Below are 19,651 nucleotides of genomic sequence, written 5' to 3' on the forward strand. Positions count from 1 at the left end.
TTGTTGTTGTTTTTCCCCCTGGGAGTACTTCTTAATAAATCACTCTAACACAACCTTTCCCCAAGGTCAGTTTCTAAGACAAATGGGAGCAATGATTCATAATGGAGCTCTAGAACCTGCATGTTAAAAAAATCTAATTATTGAAAGCAAAAAGCCCAGGTATCTAAATATTCATCGCTGGGCCCTGAAAGGCTAACCATAAATATAATAAATACAGAAAAATAAATTAACAATGATTTATATTTTAAAAAAATCAAGAAAAGCCAAAATTGAAAGCCATGATCAATTAAAGATGATGCTATGACTATATTGATAACAAACCACAATTCTGGAAATTTGCAAGAATTCCAACAATTTACATGTTTGTATGTATAACAGGCATCTTGTAATGCTGTCAAAGCATTGTATAGCGGTCAAGCCTCTTAACAGAGAACAGAATTAGAATTCCCAGTTCACTCTAACACACTACTTGTATTAGTTCTTATTTTGATACTTAGTATGTTACTAGTAATCATCTTGATCTTACCTGAAAATTAGTGTAAGCAAATACACATACTTTAACTCCTAAGAATCAGAGAAAGGATTTCCATTTTTTAAATCAGTTCATGTCATTTTCTTAAAAGAGTACTAAGGACAATACATTGATAATCACTGATTCTGCCTTTATATCTTTGTCCATAGACATGACAGAGGAGGATTTGCAAATGATCTGTGAGATGAATCCATAATGACAACAATAGTACCAATAGCTACCATTTACTGCTTGCTGTTATTGCTTGTTAATTTCTGTACATGTTGTCTCTCATCCTTACAACTGTCAAGTTGGGTGAATTTTATCATGTCCATCATGAAAATGGAAGCTTTGAGGTTTGTGGGCCTCAAATAACTTACCATAGGTTCACACAAATAATGCACGTGACCTGACCTTTTTCCAATAAAGCACCCATATCAAATCCGTGCCCAAAGAAAAAATGAGACTATATTGGCTGTATATGTTTAATGAACCTATATCATTTTATTTTCTAAGGGTTGATTCTGGACTATGGTAACTTCTAGAATTCTGTTAATCAATATGTATGTCTTAGAAGCCATTCTATTCTCCTTTAAAAATTAATACAAAATTAACCTGAACTACATTCTCAAGCCTTGGCTGATAGTGATGGAAACTATTAGCAGTGGACCCTCGGTGAGGTCCAGTGTCCATTCCTGCCATTCTACTCCAGAGCACAAGAAAGGACTTTACAGGATTCCTTGTGATCTGAAAGCATAAAGTCAGGAGTTTTCTCAGTGGTTCTCTCTGAAGTACGTTTCCAAATATAAGCAATGACTGCTCTAAAGTCTGGTGACAAGGGTGTCTCTCCTCAGAAAACCTTCCTTAATTATTCAATATAATACAGTCCCTGGGCCAGGACACTCTGTATTATATTATCCCATTTTATTTTTTATACCCTTTAAACTTATCTGAAATTATCTTGTTAGTTAATTAATTCTATAAATATTTATTGAACACCAATTATGTACCAGGATCTGCATATGCCATAAGGATCTAGGTGTACAGTATTGAACCACACAGCAAAAATTATCGTATTCATGAGGCATATTTATCTATTAATTGCATGTCATCTCTTCCTTTTGTAGAGGCTTTGTCAGTAATATTTATGGTTCTGGACACATAATGGGTGGTAAATAAATATTTGTTGAATTATCAGGAAAAGTATAAAGCCTCAGACCTGCATGCAGAATTATTTTTCGGATAAGCTACCAGGCTCGAGTTAAGTCTCATAGTCTCTTCTACACCCTCCTCCCCTCCGAAAGCAAAGGTATTTAGTTCCAGCCTCCTCTTGTAAAGTATCATTTATTGAAAATATTCCTGGACTTACCTCCCCAGGTCCCTTATCTTACATGCTTAAGAAGATCTTGGAGGTTGTATAGCTACTCTAAGCATTGGATGGTTTGTACTAAACAAAACTCGAAAACTCCATGCTACTTGGGATCAGGGACACTGGATGGTATAGTAAAGAAGTCTCTAAACTTTAAGATAGGTCACCTGGATTCAACTCCTAACATTGGTGCATACTAAGTGGTGTTCTCTGGCATGTCACTTAACTCCCCTGAGCCAAAGTCCGGCATCTAAAAGGGTAATAAGCCTGACTACTTGAGCTATTGCACAGGTGATGTGAGGAACAAACATATGAGCTAGAAAACATCAAAGCTCTTATTAATGACAAGAATGACACAAACATAACCTAATGTCATCATACTATACAAGAGCAATAAGAAATTCAGAATGATACCTGCGTTTCTGAGGAGCCATTTTCCAAATTCAGGAATGTTCAGAGTGTTATTGGGTATACAACATAAATATAAACATAACCACTGGGTCTGGCTTCACACTGAAACAAAACAGACTGCTGATCATATGGGAACTTAAAAGAAAGATGGCCTTAACTAAGAATATCTTTCCTTCTGGTGTGTCTTATTACCTGATATTCTACTAGCTGAAAATTTAAAATCCATTGTTACTGAATAATAACACAAATATAGGGCTTGGATTAAAATGTTAGAATGAACACATAATTTTTTTCTTGCAAATACCCTACTAAAGCTCCAGTAAAGGACTGTGTTTTATTACAAAGACATAAAGAAAGGGAAGTACTTCTAGAAGAGTGAAAAAAATAACCTCCAAATCCTATTATTCTATAAAAGCAACAAGAATGCTGGTAAGAATTGTCAAAATGAACTCTTTCAGAACTCTAGAAATTAACCAAAGTCCTGCGACAATCTAAGGAGCATATATTTAAGAAAAAAGTAGCTGAATATAAGTAATAACAGTGAATTTTGTGGCATCATCTTAACTTACCTGAATCCCATCATTTTCTCCCCAGATCTACATTAGTCCTAACAATTAGTACCCTTGGAAAAATGATAGTTGTGAAAACCAACAGCTCTAGTAGTTCTTGGAGGAAGCAAAAGGGATCTGAAAGCTCCAGAGAAGCCCCATTTCTGGATAATTTTCACTATTTGACCTGTGTGACAGCTCTCTGGTAGGACTATAAAATGGCATAGCTGATTTGGAAAACAATTTGACAATTGTTCAAAATGTTAAACAGAGAGCTACCTAATACCCAGCAATCTCACTCCTATGTATATAGCCAAGCGGGATAAAAATATATGTTTCCAAAATATTTATGCATAAATGTTCAAAGAAGAATTATTCATAATAGCCAAAATGTGGAAAGTACCCAGACATCTATCAACTGATGAATGGATAAATAAAATGTGGCATATCCATACAATAGGATATTATTCATCAATAGCAAAAGGAATAAAGTATGGATACATGCCACAACACGGATGCATCTAGTAAATGTTATGCTAAGTGAAATAAGCCAGTCACAAAAGACCACAATTGTCCAATTTCATTGATATGAAGTGGCCAGAATTGACATTGAACCAGCAATTGTCATAGGGAGCATCAGAAATAAAGAAATGATGTTGATGGATATGTGACTTCCACCAAAGTGAAGGCATCCATTAAGACAGAGAAGCACCAAAAAAACCCAAATAAACTAGAGATCCAACAAAGACAAAACCCAGAGGAATTTCCAAGGTGATGTTGCCAAGATATCCTAGAATGACAACTGTATACCAGGCATTAGAGAGCCACCATCTGATGGGAACAGCACGCTGAGGGCAGGGCTTTGTTCTATGACTACATCCTTTTTATCTAGTGAAATCAATGGAGGATGTTCTATGAACAAAACAACAACAACAACAAAAAGGAGAATTCAAAGACAGAAGACTTGAACTTTAGGAAAGAGAGAATCTAACCCAGAAAAAGACAAAGGAAAGAATCCTGAAGCTGACTGCTTCCTAGCAGGCTTAGAAATCATCTCATCCAGAGGAAAAAAGAATTAAAATTACCATAATGGTAGATGCCAAGAGTAAACTGAAATTATTAGATTTGTTAGCCTACATGAGGTAAAATATTACTTAAAAAATGTACTGGGAAGGTATTGGAAAGTATAGAAAGAGTTGGCAACATGCACAAAGGAAAATAAAAAGAAAAAAAAATGCTTCTCCAGAAATATCGTGGTCCATATCTTTTGTTCAGCATCCCCATGTAAAGCTTCAGTTTCTCCAATTTCCATGATGAAATCCTCTGTCGATATAATAATTGATATAAATATTTGAAACTGAGGGTTTCATGGACATAAAAAAATCTTTTATTTCTCTAAATTCAAAGTTATTTCTCCATATCAGGTCATATCAACAGAACTCTAGGACAGTGGATTGCATTATCTTTGCAAAGTTTATCTGTGTGACCTTGGTTTCATGTAAACCTCAGGGAATTGGCCATCATGAGTTTCTGTCTGTCTGGCTGTCTTGTACCATTGCAGACATTTAGGGAGGAGCTTGTTCTTTTTATCATAGGCAGAATTACAGCTCCTGGGAAATCTTTGTTGATCTAATTTACCCATTGAACAAACCAGTGTCAGGTCCCCCACTAGGTTATCAAGATATGCGTGTCAGGGTCTTTGGAATGCTAGGAAATCATAATTTGTTCACTTTCCGGTTAACAAAGAGCAAATAATGGCTTTTTAAATAGTCTTATTTCTCAGAATGCAAGAATTTATACTATCAGTATTATTTATTCATGTAATAGAAACAAAAATGATAAAAACCAAACTTCGAAAGTCCCTATACACCAACTCCACACATTTTTAAAAGAAAGTCATTTAATGAAAATAGAATATCTACAAGTTCATACTATGTTATAGTTTATAAAATAAATTTGAAAGCCTATTGGTTAATGCATCAGACTCTGATCAAGGTTAAACCTGTGGGATTGCCATGCAGGTGGGCAAATTGCACATGCTGCAGGAAATAGACCATGTCAGATATGATCGTTGACGTCTGTGTGGGCACCAGAAGCTGACTAGAGTTGGCAGCAGAAGACACCAATCAAAATCTCAGCTGCTCTGGCTCTGTGCCTCTCTCTAACCTCTCTACCCAGAAAGAAGAATGAGCCTTACCTCTGGCTTCAACTTGCCCAGGGAAGGCTGGGAGGGGGAGATGCCAACTCTCTTTCCAAGGTAAGGAGAACAATCAGAATAAGATCAGTTATGGAAGGAAAAATCCTAACGCTCAAAGCCTCTTCTAGCACCAGTTTTCTTTCCATCGGGATATCCTGTTTGCTCAATCTTTTCCAGAGCCTCATGCTAATAGGATGATGTCTGCTACACCAGACAAGAATTGGGAACTTTCTTCTGACAGATCCTAGAAAAGGAGATGGGAAACCATGATTTCCCTCTTGTGCTTTCTCAGGCCACTGCTCTTCATATAACCTGGGACTTTTGGCAAAAAAACAAAACAAACAAGCAAACAAAAAAACCCTTCCTAATTAATGGCCTAGTTTCTTGATTAATGGCCTTGTTAATTAATGGCCTTGTTTCACCTTGAAAGGTTTTATACTAGCACTTGGCAGGTGATCAAAGGGGCATAGAAAGGAGTGGAGAGGAGGTAGGAGGCTGAGCTGGGGCAAAAATTGGAGATAAAGCACAAGATAAGGAGTATCTGCAACACATCAACTTAACTGCCCTTCCTTCATCTTTGGTGGCTTCCATCCACTACCTTGGCCACGCCCTCCCTTCCTCGCATAATCACTAATCCAGGATAGGAAAGATCAGTGAGAGAGTGATTTTTAAAATCCCCTTCCAAGACAATCTCTCAGGCTAAAATAAAACAAAGCATTCTTGGTTTCATGTCTGATATAAACTATCTTCTAAAAAAACTTTGAAACTCAGCTCTTGTTAAAATATATATATATATATTTATAAGGGACATGGCAAGGAATGCTCCTGTTTATATCATATCTAGCATAGTTCTGTGGGAGGTTGAATAATATTATATATAATATTAATGTAATTATTATTATTATATATTAAGTCTGAATTTAAATAAACTCAACCCCTGGTTAGGTCATAAACTTCAGTTTGTTCCCTTTGTTGGTGTAGATGATTTCAACTATATTAATACACTTGATTTTAATATTTCCTTAGAAGTACAGCAGTGCTTTCTCTGTTGAACTATCACTCCAGTTCTACCTATATTTTGATATTATGGTGGTCTTGGCTAGTCTAATATAACAGTATTAGAATTTTGGCCAAGGAAACAGAGGAATGTTTTAGAAGAATAAAAGCTTGGGGTCAGACAGAGCTGTGAATCCCAGCTCAGTCACTCAGTAGCTGAGCTAGCTTAATCTAAATTACTTATCCTCTCTGAGACTTGGTTTTCTCATCTATAAAATGGGAGTGAAATCCACTAAATCCCATGGTTGTTTTGAGGATAAATTAAGAATGTAAAGTGCTTTGTATAGTGCCTGTAACACAGAATGCTCAATGAAGATTTATTCTCGTTTCCTAAACCCATTCCCCATGCTAACCTCTCTGTAGATGTGATGCCAACCCTTAGCTGTGAAGACGCATGGAGAGAATCCTTAAAACAAGTAGCAATCTAGTTAGGGACATATGTCTTACACCAGCTAATTATAATTCGAGGCAGACTGTGTTAAGGCCTAGAGTAAAGGCATATGTCAAAATTGAGCAGAGCACTGAAGAAGGTGTATCCCCAGGAAGCAGGGTTCTTGGAGAAAGTGACAGAAGAGTACTAATCAAACTGAGACAGTGAGGACGGGTGACATTTGGCACGTGGCAAAGTAGACTGAGAGTGGATTCCATGAAAAGGAAGCCATGCATTGCAGAGATGGAAAAGTGGGGAATGGTGGAGGATGCTGGGCAACTCAATATATGCAGTGCAGTCTATGGGAGAGGAAGCAAGACTGCCAGGGTGGACTGAGGCCAGAATGGAACAGCCCTTGAATTCTATCCTAAAGAGATTCACATTCATATATAGACAACTGAGAGAAATAATTAAAAAAAATGAATAAACACTGTGGCACCCTTATGGAGGTAAAAGCTACCAAGCACATGGAGAGTGTTGAATCTACAGAACTTCGCATCAAGCAACTGCCCCTTTCGTTCCATAGTGGATAATACCAGGCTTTGCTCTATTGGAACATACTCAGTCAATTAAGAAAAGTACTGATTGCCGGCTGCAAAATATCCCCATGGTGCCAAAATGTCTGTGGAGTGGGTGGGGAGAGGGAGGGAAGGTGTGATAATTAAAAGAATTGTTACTTGCGATGTCACAGGAGCCGATGTGTTAACTCTGCATGCTGGGAAGCTAGAGTGCTCCCAGCTGCCACGGGGAGGGAGGATGTGGTTTGATCCCTGGCACCACTCATTGGGACAAGATGAATCACAAATGTGTTAATAGTGAGGTTCCATGTCATAATGTGCCAGATGGAGGTGGTTACATCTCTGATTGATTGCCTCCTGGCCAAGACAGGGGTTTTCCAGAAGGCAAAATTGGCATTGGAGCTCTAGGGATCAGTAGGTCTTTATTTTGGTCAACGTGGACCTGACATTCTAGACTTTATGAAGTGTGGCTACCCCAAGACGTGGACAGCCAGAAACAGTATGGGGATGAGGAAAGAGGTGATGAGGCTGTGATATATGGAAGATTTTTGCTCTGGACAGAGGTCCTCTGGCTAAATGTGGCTGTTAAGGAATCCACATGGGGGTGGGGTGGGGGGCACTGGAAAAAAGGGGGTGGGGAGGTGCAGTAGGCACCCCGCTTGTGGACGAATTAAATAACTAGAGGGAGAGAGAAAGAAAGTCCAAGAAGAGAATGAGCTTCAGACAGCAAATCCCCAAGGCAGCAGAGTGTGGGTGCCAGGCTGAGGCCACCGGGCAGAGCTACAGAGCAGAGCATTGCAGGGTGACCTTCCTGCCTGTTCCCTCCCACTCACCCCGACCGGAACCACCCAGCTCTTTGTTGTGGTGGTTTGTTCCCCCAGTGCAAGCTTCCAACTATAAACAGCCAACTACAAGGGCAATAACTGTGGCGTCCTACTGGGAACTAACACAGCCTCTCGTGCAGGCGCTGGGTCCTAATACAGGACAGTGAATAAAGCTTCATTACAGAACAATGGAGTTAGCTGCCAGAGCCTACAGATTTGAATAAACAACAAATAAGCAACATCTGCTCCAGCATATGTGTATGGTAAAAAAAAAAAGTCACAAAATAAAAGAATTTGTAAATGCCAAAAGCAACACTAAACTGCCAGTGCTACTGTAGAGTGAATTTTTAATTGCACATGCAAAGAGGCAGGCTGTGGGTATTAGTCTCACATATGTCTTGTTGCTGCCAACCTGGGAGTATAGATGAATTTAATTAAATAAGGATTATCCCTTCTCCCCAGTACAATTACTTATTTATAACAATGATAAAATTGCCTAATAAAAAAATTGTAATATTTCAAAAACAAGCCTAGAAAACACCCTGCTTTCCGTGTAAGTCGTTCAGGGCTGTTTGAGTTTGAGTGTGTCTTTTAAAATTAAGTCTCTGCCTACTGCCAAGGAAGAAAAAACAAACAACAACCCTTATCATAAAGCCTGCTGCAGTTAAACAGCCAGAGATGGCATTATGGAGAAATGTAAAGAAGACACAGAGCAGCACGGGAATTGCCTTTCGTGGGGTGGGTAGAAAATTAAGCAATTGGACTCAAATTGAGGCTAGGCGACGGAGCCAAGGGACGGGGCTGCGGAGGCTTGGGCTCTCCCAGTGGCCTGGTCCTAGTCGGTTGTGCGAACAGGCGGTCATGGTCACGGGTGATCAGTCAGTTCCCTTCATGTTGCCTATCCTTCTTCCCTGTGTGCTAATTCTCTGCAAACAAGTAACACCACCCACACCAAACAAACAACAAAAGAGGTGGGCACTCCAGCCTCTCTTTTCGGTGCCAGCGGAGTTCATGTTTTACCTCCAAGTTAGCAACCCACATCGTCGGGGAGGCCGGTGGTGATAATCCAAGTATGAAACTGTAGATGGCAAAGCAGATTCATGTGTGAATGACTACAGAAATCAGGATCTTCTGAGTCTCCTGATCTAAGTTTATCTTTAAGCAATTTTGTTGCCGCAATAGCTTTTCTGCACTAGAAGTTAAGGCAAGTGCTAAGAGCTTATGACCAGGTGCATTCAAAGTCAATTCAGAAGCCAGCCAGAAACAAAAGGCAGTCAGGGGCTCTGAGGTGTGGGGCTGTGGGCAGTTACGTGGTCCTTCCACCTCGCTGTGCTCATCTGTGCAATGGGAATAGTGACCATAGGATCCACCTCCAAGGGGGGATTCAGTGAATTAATACATATAAAGTGCCTGGAACCACACCTGGCATGGAGTAAGTGCCTAATAAATGGTGAGAAGAATTTAAAGGGATGCTTTAGCAAGGCACTCAAATCTGTATTTGGCTCTTTCTCGGATGTTAATAGCTTTTGATTCATCTTTTGCTTTTCCTTCGTGACACTTAGGGCAATTGTAATTCAATAAGTAAGTGGTTCCTCCAGATACTCACAGGCTCCCCCGGACTAAGTTCTGTTTTGCTTTCATTTGTATCCCCGGCACCTAGACCAGGTTCTTATATGTATAAGTGCTCATAAATATTCATTGAATGAGTGAATTCAGTATGGAAGGAGGAATAGATTTGAATCCAAAAGATCCTGACTTGAAATTTGGTCCTCTCTTTGCCAGCTGTGTAAACTCAGGCAACTTGCTTAATTTGTTGATGTCTTATCTCTAAAGAGGAAAGAGTAGTATGGTGATTAAATAATGTAATTGGAACTGTTCAGGACACTGCAAATGTATCAAATATAAATTGTTAATTAACAATGAACTGCTAAAAAAAAAAAGAAACAACAACAAAAAAAAACAATGAACTGCTTCCTAATAATAATTGTAACTGATTGGAATATCGAATTAGGCAACAGATTCCTTGTATATTCAGGTAAAACAACTTTCTGAGAGTTGTTGCTGGAACGTTTGCAAAACCAAAATAAATGAAGTCTACACCGCGTAGGACTAAATGCAACATGCAAAAAGAAAGCACCAATTCATAGATTTGAAAGGAATATACATATTGGAGACAGTCCGGATTTACAAATACTGAAATCCATGCCAGTAAGATCATTAAAAATACCATGTGCTGTATTTTAAGATAATCATATACTCTGCCCACAGTGCACTGTTGCAACATTAAATCACCACTGGTGAATTAGAAGGGAAACTCTTCTGGCTAAGGTGGGAGAAGCTTAGATGGTGTCATGTATGCGGTTCCCTGATGGGTCAGGCACTGTGCTAGGCCTGGGGATGGCAGGTAAATAAGACAAGATTCCTATTCTCAAGCAGAACATAATTTAGTGTAAAGGAGAGAGGCATAAACAAATGATTACTGTTTTTCCAGATGAGTCCTGCAGAGGTGTTATTTACCGAGGCTAGCGGTAGCATAAAGGGAGCGCTTACAGATAGAGAAGAAAAAGGAGATAGAGTAGTAGGACTGTGGAGTTTGTCGGCTAAGAAATGAGAATGGGCTATTTTTGATGTTCTTCTAAATTAGTATTACCAGCCCCTATGACATAACAGAGAGATGTGTGAGAGAGAGAGAGAGAGAGAGAAAGAGAAAGATTGAGAATGGGAAATTAAAAGATTTAACAGATCTAGTTTTAACAGAATTAAAATTTTTTTAAAATTTAAAATTTAAAATTAAATTTAACAAAATTAAACAGAATCTAGTTTAGTGGTAATTGGTGAGGAAGAAGACTGAAAGGCCAACCAGGAGATGAGGCACCTCTTCAAAACTACCTTTTCCAAATCTGCTTTGGAACAAAAATCTTATTTGCAAAACCTTAATAATTTAGCTGTCATTAAATACCCCCCAAAATATTTCATTTGTAAAAATGACCATTGAGCATTACCTTAGTTGAATGATTAGTTTGTTGTGGACAAATTAGCGAATACAGAGAAGCAAAAGAAGGAAAAACCATGATTGTCTATGCTGTGTACACTTGTGCTTTCTATTTATTTATTTATGTATTTATTTATTTATTTTTGTGGGAGGGTCGAGGGTTAGAAACTTGGAAGAAAAAATATTACCTGAAACTCATCACCACGAGATGGTCACCCAACTATTAACATTTACAGTTTTTATGTGTATCATATAGATTATATATGTGATTTCATATAAGCAAATTGAGATGTTTTTCTGTAGAAACGCATTTTATCTTATGACTTGTTTTTCTCTCTTAATTGTAAGTTTTTAACCACTGTGGCATGAAATACCAGTTTTCTTTTTTTTCCCCAGTTTTCATTTTTGATGACCACATAGTGCTCCATATAATGTATCATGATTTATTTAAACAATCCTTTATATTGGATATTTAAGCTAGTTCTAATTTTGTACATCTCTATTATAATTGCGGTGGGATAACATCTAGTGGGATACCCCATAGGAAGATAAACACAGTTGCAAAGTTTCTGATATATATTGTTATATATTGCCTTCCAGAAAGCAATGTGTATCCTTGCCAACATTAGATTATATGATGTCTTAAACCTCCATCAATTTAATAAGTCATTTGCCTATTTTAGTGTATCGTGTATACTTCTTAGACTATTACTGACGTTGAAAACTGCTTCGTTTGCACTAGCTTATTTAATATAATTCCTACTGACATCTTTATATTTTGTTCAATTCTCTTGCATTGGGAAATTTCAAACATGTATAAAGTATAGAAAATAACACAACCTATATTTATCCCTTGTAAACACCCTTCAGTTCTACTAAAACTTAACATTTTTCCATAGTTACTTTAGATTTTTTTTTTTTAAAGGAAACATTGCAGATACAGTAGTCTTATTTACCTGGGTTTATCCCTTTCTGATCCCATCGCCTCCCTCCTTACCTTCCTTCTCAGAGTTAACTAGAATCCTGAATTTGGTGTTTATATTTCCAATGTACATTTTTGTGCTTTTACTTTGTATATACATTAGACACCAAGTACTGCTAAGGTAAATATATTTTATATATTGTATGCACCTAACTGTAATTCATTTACCCCCATCTTATATTCGTGATATTTTTTCATGTGGACAAATTAACTTGCTTATTATCATTGCAGCATATTATTCTACTCTATGACTATGCTGCAGTATCATTAACCTTATTCTTATTGATTTGATTGCCTTTAGGTGGTTTTTTTCACTATTTCAGTGTTGCAAAAAAGTTTTTATATGTTCATTCATCGCATATATACTACATTTGTAGTTCATTCATATACTACAAATGAAATGGCTGAGTCAAAGGGTCTGTGCAACTTTAACTCGACTCGATTTTGCCAAACTGCTTTGCAATAGGCTGTACCAATTTATAGTCTCCCCAGTTGTGTAAGACTATTTTCTCCTTTAACCAATACTTGGTAGAATCAAATTTTTAAAATTCTGTCTGCCTAAATAGTATCTAATCATTTAAATTTATTTGTTCCTAATTATAATAGCATAGAGTGGGTTTTCTTCTTTATCGGTTAATTTTTAAATATTTTGCTAAATATTATTGTAGATAACTTCTACTTTGTGATATTGTTTGTTTTTGAAGTATAATTGACCTGTGACTGGTCTTTGAACTTTGTGTATGCTGTCTTTTTTGAACCAATATTAACAATTATAATAAAGTTGTATTATCAATATTTCTTTTTACAGTGTGTGCTTTTTGGGTTTCCTGTTCAAGAAATTGTATTTTGCTCTCAGGTCATAAATACACCCTGTTTATTTTCTTCTCTAAGTACCAATGCTTTGCTTTTTACATTTAGACCTTTGCTATACTTGGATTTATTTTTGTTAATGGGACAAGCCAAGGGTTTAATTTTTGATCTTTTTTATATGGATAACCAATTAATTGTATCAATCACATTCATCCTTTCTCCACTGGTTTTGAAATGCTTTTTCTGACTTTTCATTTCCATACATGCGGGGGATCTACTTCTGAACTCTATTTCACTGGTTCATCATCTTAAAAAATTTTTTTGTAACAGTGGAGTAACACCTTACTCCCAATTATGATATAAGTGTTCATTTCTAGTAGCACAGATTCCTCCTCCATGATCTTCATTATTATCTTAGCTTTTCTTTGCCCTTTACTAGTACATTGGGATTTCAGGACAACCTTGTAGGTTCCACACAAAAATTAAAACAAAAACCTACTCTATTATGATTTTTATTGAAACTGTTTTGCCAATTTTATTACTGGTGGAGATTTGGTTTCTTTGTAATGTTGAGTGTTCCTGTTCATGAACATGACATAGCTCTGCTTTTATTTAGGTCTTTGTTATGAGACATAGTAATATTTTATAATTTTCCCAATAAATACCCTGAATCTTCATTTATATATATTCAAAGGTCTCTTGCAGGTTTATTGTTGTTGGAACTGTGAAAAATCTTTTTTTTTCCTTTATGTCTTCCTAACTGGTTATTGGTGGTGCTTGGAAATAATACTGATTTTTGCATTTTGCTCTTGCATTCAACAAACTTGCTAAACCTTGTTATTCTATTTATATGCCTATTAATTCTCTTGGGATTTCTATGCAGACAGTTATTTCGTTTGCAAATGTGGACAGTTTGTAAGTGTGCATACATCTTACTTCGTGGTTTTGCCATTCTGCTTTGACCTTTAGTTTAATGCTGAATAAAAGTAGTGCTGGCAGGTTTTTTTTTTTTTTAAGATTTTATTTATTTATTCATGAGAATACACAGAGAGGAGAGAGAGAGAGGCAGAGACACAGGCAGAGGGAGAAGCAAGCTCCATGCAGGGAGCCTGACGTGGAACTTGATCCCAGGTCTCCAGGATCATGCCCTGGACTGAAGGCGGCACTAAACCGCTGAGCCACCCAGGCTGCCCAGTGCTGGTAGGTTTTATTCATGGTTGAACAGGACTTCCTTGAAGGTTTCATTGTTAGGATTGATATTTGCTATCAAGATTTGGTAGATACCTCTTAGACTAAGAAAATTTCCTTCTATTTCTACTTGCAAAGAATTTTTGTTAATCCTTTTTTGTTTATGATGCTGTTTATGATGAAAATACACTCTCAGCTTGTCATTTACATTTTAATTTTTTATGATTGTTTTTCATATATAGGTATTAAATGGTAGGCTGTGAAAATTGCTTAATTTAAATAGCTATTGCATTTTAAGTCGAGCTTTAAAAATAGTTGTCTATTCCAAAATGATGTAAAATTCACCTACGTTTATACTTTTAGACCTTTTATAATGTGGGTGTGGTTTTTCTGCATTTAACTGTCTATCTGAAATTTCATTCATCTGAAGTTCTGTTGGTAAACAGTGAAATATTTTATAAAAATACAAATCGTTTTCATAAGCTATTAAATTTATCATATCATTTATTTCCTTTAATAATTTATCATAGTAGTTGATAAATTATTTTGGTTTTTCAATTGTTGAAACACTGAAATCTTGGAATGAAAGCTAGTTTTCAAGGATTAGTATACTTCTAATGTTTTACTGAACTTAAATCATCATTACTGAAAAATGTTTACATCTGTATTCATAAGTAAAATTTAGTTCAGGTTTTGTTTTTTAATCTAAAAGGAACTGGAAAGATTTACAAATGTTTACATTATCTGGAAGATTTTTACAGAAGAGCTATTATCTCTTGAAAAAATGAGAGAGCCTACTTATGCAACAATTTTGGTTTTATTTTGTCACTGTTCATTGTTGTTCTTAGAGATAGTTTTTGGTAAACTTAATTTTTGTTTGTTTTCCCCTCTCTGGTACTAGTTTACTTAGCAGTTCTATTACGATATTTTGTTAATGTTTTGGTTTAAAATAGATATGTATATTATGAGTATTGTCAACATAATACCAATATAAAATTTGTTACTATGAATACATACATTTTCTAAAATATCACTCATACTAATTATCCCTGGTTTTAATTATACCACTTGTATTGGTATTGGTATTCCTTTATAATTTAAAACATAGGTTTTGGATATGGTATAACTTCTTTTATATATCAGTGGTTCTGTCTTTTCTCTAATTTTATTTTGATTATCTAATTTCGTTAGTATGCATTTCTCTTTTATTGTTTGACAGCTTTGTTTTTATTCCCCACATGAAAAACTAGTGTTTTGATTTTACTTATCAAATTATTTTTTTCTGCTTTCTAAATGATTGATCTCTAGCTTATTAACCTCTAACTTCTAATTATGCTTATTTTACTGTTTTTATGATGACTTCTTGAGTCAAATAATTTATTTCAGTTTTTACTTGTTTGATAATGAAAGCAATTAATGCTATGAATTTGCCTCAGATTACTGCTTCTCTTCCAATTCTTTAATTTTATATGAAATATTCATCATTATTATTGAAATGATCTGAACCTACAGTTTTAAATGAGCATCTTCTGTATTTTTTTTAGGATGGAAAAATCAATCCTGAAGACCTGGATTTAGTATTTTGTTTTGTTTGTTGGGAGGAGGAAGTGTTACTTGTATTTTTATTATTAAATTCAAATATTACTGCATTTATCCATGGTAGGGTGCCCTATACATAATGTGTGCATATGTAAGGAATCAGTGAGATAATCTTTGCATTTACAAACTGTTAACTCTTCTGATAAAGTATACGAAGAACACTGAGAAAGAATATTGTTATTATCAATTACAATATTAATATATCATCTATCACCTTTTATTATGTCAAACTTGATCTGTAAAAAGCTGAGAGGAATAATAAAATCTCCCAATTTTGGAAGAGATGTTGATCAAAAGATACGAAGTTACAATTATGTAGGATGGATAAGTCTAGAGATCTAAGATATCTGGTGAGTATAGTCAATAATACTGTGTTAAATATTGAGAATTTGCTAAAAGAGTATAGATTTCAGGTGCACTTACCACACACATAAAATGGAAAGTATGTGAAGAACTGATATGCTAAATAGCTTGATCATAGTAATCCTTTCGATATGTATATGTATATCAAATCATCATGTTTCACACGTCAACTACATATAATTTTTATTTAAAAATTAAAAAAGAAAAAGTGTCCAAAAATTTTGGACTGGTTGTCATGGGGAGCAGAGAATTAATAACAATATCTCCCATTTTTATGGTGTCAATTTCCTATAGTATCCCCAGAATTTTTTGCTAAGTAGTGTTATGAAAATAACATATGCACATGGTAACAAAAGAAAATTAAAAGATGCCAATTAATTTAAAACATGTTAGTTTCCCTTCTGTCAAGGTACTTCCATTAGCAGTTCCTTATATGCTCTTCCAGATGCATCCTGTGCATACTCTCTCCCTTCAGTAGAAATAGATATTTTTTTTAATAAAAAGAGGTGTCTACACAAAATCTTTTGCACATACTTTTTCTCATTTAACAACTGTATGTCTCAGAGACCTTTCCATATCAATGCGTAAGTATCTGCCTCATTTCTCAAAATAATGTCTGAATAGATTTTAATGTAACAATGTACCATAATTATTTAAAACTAGTTTATACTTTTGGGTATTTAGGCTGCCTCTAGCATATTTACTATAAATATGTTTTTGCAGTCAAAATTCTTGTGTGTACACTGGAGTCTACTGATGGGTCAAATTGCAAACTGGAATAGTTGCATACATTTAAAAGTATGTGACATTGACAGATTGTACTTCAAATAATTATGACGATTTTTAACTGACAACCAACAATGGATAAGTTTGTTTCACATTTTTACTCTCACATGATGTTACTAAATATTTGTGACCTAGAACCACAGTTGATTATTATCTATCATGGTTCTGTGGGTTGACTCAGCTCAGCTCTGTGGTTGTGGACTGGATTCTCTCATGTGGTGGCAGTCAGATGACATCTGGGTTGAAGTCATCTGAAAGTCTGACTGGATTAGACATCTAGGATGCCTTCCTTATTCACACAGAGGCTCATTCAAGGCTGTTTATCAGAGTGGACATTCCCATGTGGTTTGGGATTTTCACAACATGAGAGCTGGGTTCCCAGAGAGAATGTTCTGGGAGCAAGTATTTCAACAGCCAGGAAGCAGCCAGGTGGGTTAGGGGCTATGCTCTGGATGTAGCACAGGATCACTTCTGCCATTTAATGGTACCTTCATTTTTGAATGAAATAATTTTTTTAACTTTGAGTCAAAATTCATTCATTTAAGGACGCCTGGGTGGCTCAGCAGTTGAGTGTCTGCCTTCAGCCCAGGGAGTGATCCCTCGTCCAGAGATCGAGTCCCCCATTGGGCTCCCTGCATGGAGCCTGCTTCTCCCTCTGCCTGTGTCTCTGCCTCTCATGAATAAATAAAAATCTTTTAAAAAATTCATTCATTTATATTCATACACATATATAAATTCATTCATATATATAATTTATTCCTATATATAATGAATTCATTCATTCATTCATATATAAATAAAAGTAATACTTTTCCCTTTTCTCTATTAATAGAAATAGAACTTGTTTTACTTACTTTTTTCCTAGTCCTATTTTTTCTTGGATTAATGACACTGTTTTTTTTTTTTTTTTTTTTTTTTTTTTTTTTTTTATGATAGTCACAGAGAGAGAGAGAGGCAGAGACACAGGCAGAGGGAGAAGCAGGCTCCATGCACCGGGAGCCTGATGTGGGATTCGATCCCGGGTCTCCAGGATCGCGCCCTGGGCCAAAGGCAGGCGCCAAACCACTGCGCCACCCAGGGATCCCAATGACACTGTTTTTGAAAGTAATAAATTATATTTGCTTTACTTTAGTTCAGATTTTCTCCATTAGGCTAACCTTCACCCATCTTACTTTGCTCTCTGAATTTGAAATTAAATATAGGTTAGTGCTTTTGCCTAACTTACCAAATCAATTTTTGGAATGATTGGGGTGACTTACATGATATCAGCAGACCTCTTAATTGAATGTCAAGGAAGGCAGTTCCTATTGGCACAGGGACCTCTAGCTTCATTGAGAAGCATTCAATTAGATGGAAAACAGATGCTTATTTTTGTCTTATAAACCTCAATGCAGGTTATGTGGTAATTACTTCGAAGAGCAGGATAACAATTTATGTAATCAGCAGGACCCTATAATTACTAATGCATAATTTCTAAACAGCATTTAGCAAAATGAGGCCCATACATACACTTTGTAATGAAAAAGATGTGTTTGACACCACACTAAATTAAATTAAAAATTTGCATATTTTCTTCCAGGAAATGCACTAGCTTCATCTGCTTTATTTTGCTTCACTAATCCCTGTCTACTTTTAGCTCTGTTATAGGATCATGGAAATGCTGAATCACAATGATGGCTGAATGGGAGCATAAGAATGAAGAGTAGAGAAAGCTCTCCTTCTTTGCTGTCTAGGATTATATAACATGATTCTGAAAGATTATTTGGAAGGTTACATCTAGGCAACTTGTTTCCACGAAGAGTTTAATAAGAAGGTCCTACCATCACTTAATTTAGAATCTAAGTGCTAGCAGAGAAACTTAAAAAATTAACCCCACTTATCAAAGGACCAGTAAAATGATATGACTTTTGTAACATCAAGCAGTTGTCAGTAGGAGTAAGAAAGTATTCCCTCAGTCCCAGTCCTATGTGGAATCCATTCCACTCTCTTGATCAAATCACACAGAGTTAATCTTAGACAAAGCACAGAGTGCATTAGCCCCAGGGATATCGGACAGATCTGTAGTAAGTTGTTTGAAATTTACATGTACATTGGCATTGCTAGTAGGTTTTTAATAGTAGTAGGTAGAAATAGTAGTGGTAGTAAATAGCAACAGTGGTAGCTATGCCATCTTCTTTTTTTAAAGATTTTATTTATTTATTCATTTGAGACACAGGGGGAGAGGCAGAGACATAGGCAAAGGGAGAAGCCTGTGGGGAACCTGATGCAGGACTCAATCCAAGGACCCCCAGAATCATGACCTGAGCCAAAGGCAGACTCTCAATCACGGAGCCACCCAGGTGCCCCAGCTATGCCATCTCCTGAAGATGAAATAATATGTAGTTTAAGTCCTACATATAATAATAATAATAATATGTAGTTTAAGTCCTACATATTAAGAAAATTGAGTACTAGTTATTTACATTTTCTCTCTGAAAGGCCATTGATGACATTGCACATCTTGATAAATCTTACCTGCAATTCCCGACATCATGTCAAGAGGATTACCAGTCTCTTCATCAAAGCTCTGGACCTGAGACACCAAAATACATCAATCTCATTAGGGATGTTTTCATAATAAATTCACTTCATTTATTTAATCAACATATAATGAGTGCCTACTGGCTACTGCTAAGAGGATTAACCATGATTTCTGAACTCAAATAGCTTACAGTCTGCTGCAGGCAGGTGGCACATACAAGGCACTCAGGATAAAGATTCAGAGAACTAAAGAAGATCAGGAGAGAGAAATGCGGGAACCACTTCTGGGTGGGAGGAATAGAGACCCTGTCTGGAAGATGTAACATTTGAGTAAAACTTAAATAATAATATTATTATTCTAGATTTTTTTTCTCCTAAAGAGCTTTAAATATATTTGGAGAAAGCAAGTTATTTCCCACATTTAATTTTATCTCTCTAAGAGATTTATTTATGACTTGGTAAATTTATGGAGAGCAATTCAGAAAATTCACAACTCAGTTGCTATACAGAGCTTAGCTCAAAGAAAATTTGTTTTCCAAATTGATAG

At 36.0% G+C, this 19,651-nt stretch overlaps 1 protein-coding gene across 6 annotated transcripts in view; it reads right to left on the reverse strand.

Moving 5' to 3' along the window:
- Window positions 1-19,651, reverse strand: part of ITPRID1 (ITPR interacting domain containing 1) — a 143,463-nt gene that overhangs the window by 31,114 nt on the left and 92,698 nt on the right. For all 6 annotated transcript variants that reach the window (XM_077856305.1, XM_077856306.1, XM_077856303.1 and 3 more), the window contains one exon: window positions 19,099-19,156. In XM_077856305.1, coding sequence (XP_077712431.1) covers window positions 19,099-19,156 — 58 coding nt within the window. The remainder of the gene's footprint in view (window positions 1-19,098; window positions 19,157-19,651) is intronic.

The sequence above is a fragment of the Canis aureus genome, chromosome 18 (genome assembly GCF_053574225.1).
Source record: "Canis aureus isolate CA01 chromosome 18, VMU_Caureus_v.1.0, whole genome shotgun sequence".
Lineage (NCBI taxonomy): Eukaryota > Metazoa > Chordata > Mammalia > Carnivora > Canidae > Canis > Canis aureus.